The following is an 8,176-nucleotide window of genomic DNA, read 5'->3' on the forward strand; positions in this document are numbered from 1 at the left end:
TCCCATTGGTGTTTCTGAGAGCCAATCGCCTCAAGCGGTCTGTTGCAGGCTCATGGGAATAGTATTCCTAATTTCACTCGGGCACTCCTGGGACAGGCTGATCTTCAGTGTTGAAAGCATGTTCTCAAGGTCTTTAGTTCGTTAGACATTTATATTTCACATTCCGAATGTTTTAAAATGTAAGCCTTTTAGGAAACGCAGCTCTTCTGAGGCGATGTTTTGCGAAGAACTCAGTTTCCCAGAACGCCCCTGAGCTGCCAGTACTTGTTGGCGGAAAATAAGCTGTACATTAGCTTTAAATGCTGAATGAAGAGTTTATGGAAAGAAGGTTTGAAATCACAGTCGGTCGGTTCATCCACTTTTCTCACCTGGAAGGACGTAGCAGTGAAATTCTGCACCTGGAAAACTCCGTTTGCCAAGACAAGATGATTTTCCTGTGATGAGAAGAAACCCGTTAGTGCTGATTTTTTTACGTTTTGGACATTAAAAAAATCGTAGCAATACGCGACATGACTGAGGAAGTGTGAGTACAGGAGTTTCCTTCTTACTTTTTATTATGCGAAATATAGTTCATGTGCATGTTTGCCAATATAAAAACAGTAACCGTAACGAGAGATAGGTGCTGAAATGATTTAGATGATTATTTACATCCTGTACTACTCGTATCATGAATAAGGCAATTTTATTTTTAAAATGTAAGTCATGGCAACAATAGCCACTGGAAATGCCTGTCCCAGTTTTGCTCTGCAATACTGAAATACTGTATTCTGGAAGAGCTGAGGCCATACTGTGCTTCTTCCAGACTCTGAAAACTGATGCTGCCCTGATGTATCTACATCAGTAGAGCCTTGTACAGGTGTACTGGAGAACCTGGAAAACAAAATATATATCATATTAATTTCACAAGCTTGTCTAATCGAATGGTGCAACAAGCTGGAATCGGCTAGCATGAAGACTGACGTGCAGCCGATAATGTTCGAAGCTGATGCAGCAGGAGATTAGCTGAAGCTGAGGATGCAGAGTTCGGAAGCAGTCGGATTCTTTTTTTCCCTGAGCTGCGTCCGTATTTCCCAGCTGATGTCCTCTTCTGCGTCTGCAGGTGTGGAGCCGCAGGCGCGATCAGGCCCATAGACCGGCGCTCCGTGCATCAGATCTGCTCTGGCCAGGTGGTGCTGAACCTGGCCACCGCCGTGAAGGAGCTGGTGGAGAACAGCATAGACGCAGGAGCCACTAACGTCGGTAAGCATGCCCGCTGTCTGTGCCAGGACACTTCAGTCACCCGGGGACTATACACAGAGTGCATGACTTGTATGCAGCAAACATTTTAATAGTCCTAGGTTTATTCCATGCAGGAAAGAGAACACAACGTTTCGGCCGTGGAGCCTTCCTCACAGCTGTTTTCTTCTTCTCTTCTCAGCAGGAGTAAACCTATTACTTGGTCCTTTGCAACCTACACATGCTGACACAGCTCCCCACCTGAACTATTTTAATAGTCAAACGTGTAAAAGACACAGGAGAATCACTTCCTCTGGTGGCCAAACGAGATAGAAAGAAAGAAAGATCTTTCTTGATCCCGAAGGGAAACTGAGGTGTTACAGCAGCCCAAGACGAGCAAGAACAGACATCAGAATACACTAAAAATTAAAATAAGTACAGCAATACAAAATGAAAAAAAATGCATTCTTCTTTAGCACGTACACTGTTTTCTGAAAAGACTGGGGCCTGCTCTCCAAAGGCCAGCCGGTCTCTGCTCCGTCAGCGGGCTGGGCCGGCTCTCGGTGACGGCAGTGCGCCTGTGCGCTGTGTTTGCAGAGATCAAGCTGAGGGAGTACGGAACGGAGCTCGTGGAGGTGTCGGATAACGGCAAAGGGGTGGAGGAGGCGAACTTCGAAGGGCTAGGTGCGTATTCAGGACGCGTGAGGCAGGAGAAAAAAACAAAACGGGCCACCCTTCGGTGAAACGAGGGAAAGCTGCCTCTCATCTCTTCATCTCTGTTGCAGCTCTGAAGCACCACACCTCCAAGCTGCAGGAGTTCTCGGATTTGGTTCACGTGGCAACGTTTGGTTTCCGGGGAGAAGCTCTGAGCTCCCTCTGTGCCCTGAGGTACCTCACGGGGGGGGGGGTCTGAAGCAGTCACCGTGGTAACAGGCGATTGTCTTCCATTGCAACAGTCTCCTGGACTGCGGTCCACCTCGTGGGACATTTGGACTATCTATTGCTCTTGTCCTTCCTGTTTCATTTACATTCCAGTTAATCCACCACAATGATTGACTGCTGAATTGCTGCTTCCTATGGGGATTTGTGTATTTCGCACCGCATTCCCTGCATTCCCCACGCGGGCCTGGGTCTGCGTGACGGAGGCGGGACTCCGCCCCTGTCGTGTTTCCCCCTTGCGGGACTGACGCCCTCCGCCCGCTGTCTTGCAGCCAGCTCAGTGTGGTGACCTGCCACGAGTCGGCCGGAGTGGGCACCCGGCTGGGGTTCGACCGGGACGGGCGGCTGACCCAGAGGAGCCCCCAGCCCCGCCAGCAGGGCACCACCGTGACCCTGCAGCAGCTCTTCCACACTCTGCCAGTGCGCCACAAGGAGTTCCAGCGCAACATCAAGAAAGTAGGCCAGCAGCCTCGGGCGGGTGGTTCAAATATTGGTTGCAAACATGAGATCCCACCTAGACGATGTAATGGCAATTGCTGGGTTGGTTTAGTAGCTTTCAGGTATTGCGTTCATTTCCTAATGACCTTCAGTGAACAGGGATCTGTGTAATCCTGCATGTGCCTCTTTACAGTATATCTGCTGATAACCCAGTTTGTTGTCATGCAAAGGCCTGGGAAAAAGGTAAAGGCAGAGCTGCTGGCTGGAGCCGGGCCCCTGTCGTGACGCGGGCTGCGTGTCGTTGCAGGAGTACGCCCGCATGGTGCAGGTCCTGCAGGCCTACTGCATCGTCTCCACGGGGGTGCGCATCACCTGCACCAACCAGACGGGCCAGGGCAAGCGCAGCCTCGTGCTCAGCACCAGCAGCAGCCAGAGCATGAGGGACAACATTGGCTCAGTGTTCGGATCTAGACAGGTAGGTGTGTGGGGCTTTCAGAAGCCCAACTCCTCCTCCTCCTCTTTCCCACTTCTTTTCCTCGCTCCGTGTCTTTTGTTTCATGCTTGTCCCATGCTTCCCGTCTTTTTTCCCTCCTGAAATTGGCTGTGTCACCTCTCCGGCCAGCGGGTCTGCTGTGTTGCATTTACAGCGGATCTGTTTCCCCCCCCCATGCAGCTCCAGAGCCTGATCCCATTCCAGCAGCTGCCCCCCAGCGAAGCCGTCATGGAAGATTACGGTCTCAGTTCGGCCGATTTGCCCGACAGCCTCTACACGTGAGTTGGTCCGACATTTGCGTTCTAAAGCGGCGCCGCCTTCTCAGATTCTACTGGAGACCTGACATCCTGTTTTTGCCTTCCAGCATCACCGGTTTCGTTTCCCAGGGGGAGCATGGCTTGGGGAGGAGCTCCGCGGACAGGCAGTTCTTCTTTATCAATAAGCGGCCCTGTGACCCCGCAAAGGTGCCCCAGAACATGTTCCCCTCAGTCTGTGATAGATTGCTCCTGTCTGCCGCCATGCTTGACAACTGGCAGCAGCTCTTTGTATTAAACCAATGATGTATACATTTGTATGAGGGTTGCACGGGTTCAGAAACTTGCAACCTTCGGGCCATAAAGCAACAGAGCGTTTTCGTCTTCTGGTATTGTAAATGTGTGTTTACAACATTTAATAATAGGGAAAACATATAAGTATATAGGGAAGTGCACGTGTATATATTTTCACATGTTGAATTATTCTTCCTCCCGTAGGTCTCCAAACTTGTGAATGAAGTCTATCACATGTACAACAGACACCAGTATCCGTTTGTGGCCCTGAACATCAGTGTGGCGTCGGGTAAGTAGGAGGCCGGGCATGCTGTGCTTGTCTTGAATCTCGTGAGGATCACGAAATTGCTGATCGAATTCGCTCCTTACTTGTTGTCGCAAGACTTGCACAGAGGTAAAAAGCTCAGAAACATGCACTGCTAAAGCAAAGTCTAAAACTGAAAAAAATGTCTATGCGTGCAGTCTGTGCACGTGCAGATGTTGGCAGAGGCTCCTTGCGGGGCTGCCAAGCAGCGTGTTGTCCTGTGACGCCGCCGATGCCTGTGCTTTGCTGCAGACTGCGTGGACGTCAACGTCACGCCAGACAAGCGCCAGATCCTGCTGCAGGAGGAGAAGCTGCTCCTGGCCGTCCTGAAGACCTCCCTCGTCGCCATGTACAACGGCGGCGTCAACAAGATCAGCCTCAACCACGCCGCGTTCGCCCGGCCAGGTGGGCTCAGGGAGCCAGAAACGGCCCTTCTTTTGCCGCCGTCGAGCCGTGCGTTCGGTCGTGTTCGAGCCGTGCGTTCGGTCGTGTTCGAGCCGTGCGTTCGGTCGTGTTCAAGCCGTGCGTTCGGTCGTGTTTGAGTCGTGCGTTCAATCATGTTTCGTTTCGATCAGGTGCGTGCGAAACGGCTCCTCGGCGTGACGCAGCGGAGACCCCGGTAAAGCCTGCTGCAGTGGAACCGGCTCTTCCAGACTCGGGGGCTGCTCAGGGATCTGCAGCTGGACTAGAGTCCAGTGACCCTCCTGAGAGCAGCTCGGCGATGAGCGTAGCCAGGCTCAGAGCAGCTTTCTCGCTGCACCAATCGGCTGGGAGCGAGGTGAAGGGACACAGCGCCAGCAGGAAAGCTGCGCCGAAGTCTCCCGCGCAGACAAGCCTGCAGTCTTTGTTCAGCCGCTCTGGTGGGACTAACTCAGGCAGAGGGGTCCCATGCCCCACCTTGCAAAGTCCTGCGGACAGATTCGGATATTCCCCGAGGAAAGGGGCTGTTCCAGAGGAGCGGACCGGGGATGACCGGGACGAGAGGAAGATGGAGAGCGACGTGGATTCAGGCCGAGGGAGCTTCCTGGCCATGAGCACTCCGGATAGCGTGTGTGGAGAAGCATCGGAGCTCAGCTCTCCCGATGGAGTCGAACTGGTTCCCTTGGGTGCTAAAAATGAAAATGAAGAGGAGCGGGTGAAGGGAACGGAGATTGACAACAAAGAGCAGAACTCGACCGATTCTGTGTCCCGCGGCTGGGATACAGGTGACCCGTTGTCCTTGCCTGGCCAGTCTCCAGAGTGCAGCCTGAGCCCAGGTGCCAAGAGAGCCAGGCTGGAGAGGCGGCTCCCGTCAGGCCTCCAGACTCCGAACCCCGGCCGGCCCTCTGCGGGGCCCGTGGCCGGCCCGAAGGCGGACACTCCCGTCCGGCTGCAGAAGAAGACCGTGCCGCTGCGCTTCTCCCTCCCCGAGCTGGCCCGGCGCGTGGGCAGGCTGCGGGATCAGCAGGAGCGGGAGGCGCAGGAGGGGCTGAGGGTCCGTCGGTTCAGGGCGAAGATCAGCCCCGGGGAGAACCAGAGCGCGGAGGCGGAGCTCAACAGACAGATCAGGTACCCCAGCAGCCACACAGGGCGTCCCCAGCCAAACTGGACAGTCGGCCTGTCCCTGGCCTGTCCCTGGCCTGTCCCTGGCCTGTCCCTGGCCTGTCCCTGGCCTGTCCCTGGCCTGTCCCTGGCCTGTCCCTGGCCTGTCCCTGGCCTGTCTCTGGCCTGTCTCTGGCCTGTCTGCGTGGGGATGGGAGCAGTTGTCGGGTCTTTTCTGGGTTTGATTGCAGTTACAGTTAGCAGAGACTTGCAGCTCACAGAAGATACTGCAAGCATTAGTCGGGGACAGGAAGGAAAGCTAAGATTTTGACATCTTACAGTCTCTCAAATGTACCATCTGATGTCTCGGAGAATCACTGTGATTGTTTTACCCCATTACGTAGCATTCTGCTGCTTTAAGAACATTTCTTTTGCCAAAAGCAAGGACATGTTTGCGAAGATGGAGATCATAGGCCAGTTTAACCTGGGGTTCATCATCACCAAGCTGGACTCGGACATCTTCATGATCGATCAGCACGCCACGGACGAGAAGTACAACTTCGAGATGCTGCAGCAGCACACTGTTCTGCAGGGACAGAGGCTCATTGTGTGAGTGATGAACTCTTCTTCTCTATCTCCATATGTGCTGTGATCAACAAGATCCATCTCAGCCAGCCAAGCTTAGGACTCTAGACATGAGTTTATAATACTATGTATAGAAATGTTTAGGAAGAATTTCAAAGCTCAAATTGACATTACTCGCAGAGCTATTTAGTTGGACCACAGCAAGAATAAAGACGAAAAACCAACGGCCCTATAATCGTGCAGAAGCCGTGCCTCCCTGGTGCATCTAATGCATTGATTTTCAGAATTTTAATTTTGCCTTAGCCCCCAGAAACTACATCTGACTGCGGTCAATGAGACCATACTGATGGAAAACTTGGAAATCTTCCGAAAGAATGGCTTCGAGTTCCTCATCGATGAGGATGGTAAGAACTGATTTGTCGTGTATTATCTGAACGCAGTCCCAGAATTCAGCTCAGTGTGCTTCTTGGCGTTTTTATGGTTTAGCCTCTGTAGTGTAGAGAGGCTATTCCTGGTACCCTGCTGTTTTTTTAGCCATTCTGTGATGTTGCAGGTTAAGGGTTTTACTTACTCAGAGTGTTTTTACTAAGTGAGCAGTAAGGCTTAGCACCTTAATTACTTAATTGCTTAATTGTAGGCAGAAAAACTTGTTTTTCTCATCTGATGCGTGTACATTTCTGATTTGTTAATGGGACCACATTGTGTTAAACGTATTATTTAATGCGTTATGTCTCCGGCCTGCCTGCGAAGCACCTTTCCCCCCTGTTACAATAAAGGGAGCACGTCAGTGCAGGTCTCCCACCTGTCCCCACAGCTCCGGCGATGGACAGGGTCAAGCTGGTCTCGCTGCCCACCAGCAAGAACTGGACCTTCGGGCCGGCGGACATCGAGGAGCTCGTCTTCATGCTGAGCGACAGCCCCGGCGTCATGTGCCGGCCGTCCCGTGTCAGACAGATGTTCGCCTCCAGGGCTTGCCGGAAATCCGTAAGAAATTCCCTGATTGAAGAAGGCCGTGTCGCTGCTTGTATTTCAATTGGAGCACGGGTTCGAAACCCTTTCTCTCTGGTCGTCCAGGCTATTGGAATAAGCAGGGAACGCTAGAGGAGACGTCTTGCCTGTTTGCCACTGCTGTTTGTTTTGTGTTCCTCCAGCCCCTCCGTCTCGCAGGTTAGAGGGTGTAACGTGCCTCTGTCGCCCCCTGCAGGTGATGATTGGCACGGCGCTCAACGCCAGTGAGATGAGGAAGCTGGTGACCCACATGGGCGAGATTGAACACCCCTGGAATTGCCCACACGGCAGGCCGACCATGAGACACCTGGCCAACCTGGACATGATCTCCCAGGACTGAGCTGCAGCTGCTGACTGCTTGAGGCTCTCTGGTCGTAATCCTGCCTGACTGAATATTTACCTTGCTGGAGCTCTGCTGGGCTGAATAATATTCTTACCTCTCGGTTCATTTAGAACAGGACCAGAGCCTGTCTGTAGACGGACAGGCGTGGTCTAATTACTGGCTTTGCTTTCTGGCTGGCTAGCTCTTCGCTTGAGGTGTCCTCACCTGATAGTCCAGTGTGTGGTCCTGTGCTCTCCTGAGAAACGCCAGCGGTTCTGCTTCTTTAAGGACCTGTGGTGGAGTCAGGGGACGGCACATGTCTGTGTGCTGTACGAGCCAGTTCGGATATTGGCAACAGCACTGCCCTGCTTCAGCTTCCATCTGCCCACACCTGGGTACAGGACAACTGCTGGACACCTGCTACACGCTGGCAGACACTGCTGAGGCTGACTGGAGTTCCTCTGAGGAGGATTAGTCAGTCGTTAACTGAGCTTTAGAAGTACTTTTTTTTTTAAAGCCACTGTTCATAATTGTGCCATGTGGATTACGTCATTTAGAATGTCTGTTTTCCCTCTTTCGTTTTAATCGGCATTTTAAAATATTTTCATCTGAATGTATGGTTATAATCTGTCATTTTGTTTAACTTTTGTTCTGTTTTTTTTTTTACCAAACTTTACTGTACACGGTTTAATATACATTCGGTATTTGTAAATTATGTAGAATTTCTTTTAAGGTGATTTCAATTTTTGTATTCCCCTGAGTGTACAAAATGTTAATAAATATGGTTTTATTTTGTATGATAC

At 51.8% G+C, this 8,176-nt stretch overlaps 1 protein-coding gene across 1 annotated transcript; it reads left to right on the forward strand.

Annotated features, from left to right (window-relative positions):
• Positions 1–70: 70 nt before the first annotated feature.
• Positions 71–8,163, forward strand: pms2 (PMS1 homolog 2, mismatch repair system component). The gene is made up of 15 exons (XM_069180942.1): positions 71–523; positions 1,100–1,239; positions 1,813–1,899; positions 2,001–2,103; positions 2,427–2,610; positions 2,900–3,067; positions 3,266–3,363; positions 3,450–3,549; positions 3,838–3,922; positions 4,190–4,342; positions 4,513–5,485; positions 5,900–6,067; positions 6,347–6,447; positions 6,858–7,027; positions 7,248–8,163. The coding sequence occupies exons 1-15, from the start codon at positions 510–512 to the stop codon at positions 7,389–7,391; spliced, it is 2,688 nt and encodes an 895-aa protein (XP_069037043.1). The 5' UTR covers positions 71–509; the 3' UTR covers positions 7,392–8,163.
• The last annotated feature ends 13 nt before the right edge of the window (positions 8,164–8,176 follow it).

The sequence above is a fragment of the Lepisosteus oculatus genome, chromosome 19, assembly GCF_040954835.1.
Source record: "Lepisosteus oculatus isolate fLepOcu1 chromosome 19, fLepOcu1.hap2, whole genome shotgun sequence".
NCBI classification, from domain to species: Eukaryota; Metazoa; Chordata; class Actinopteri; order Semionotiformes; family Lepisosteidae; genus Lepisosteus; species Lepisosteus oculatus.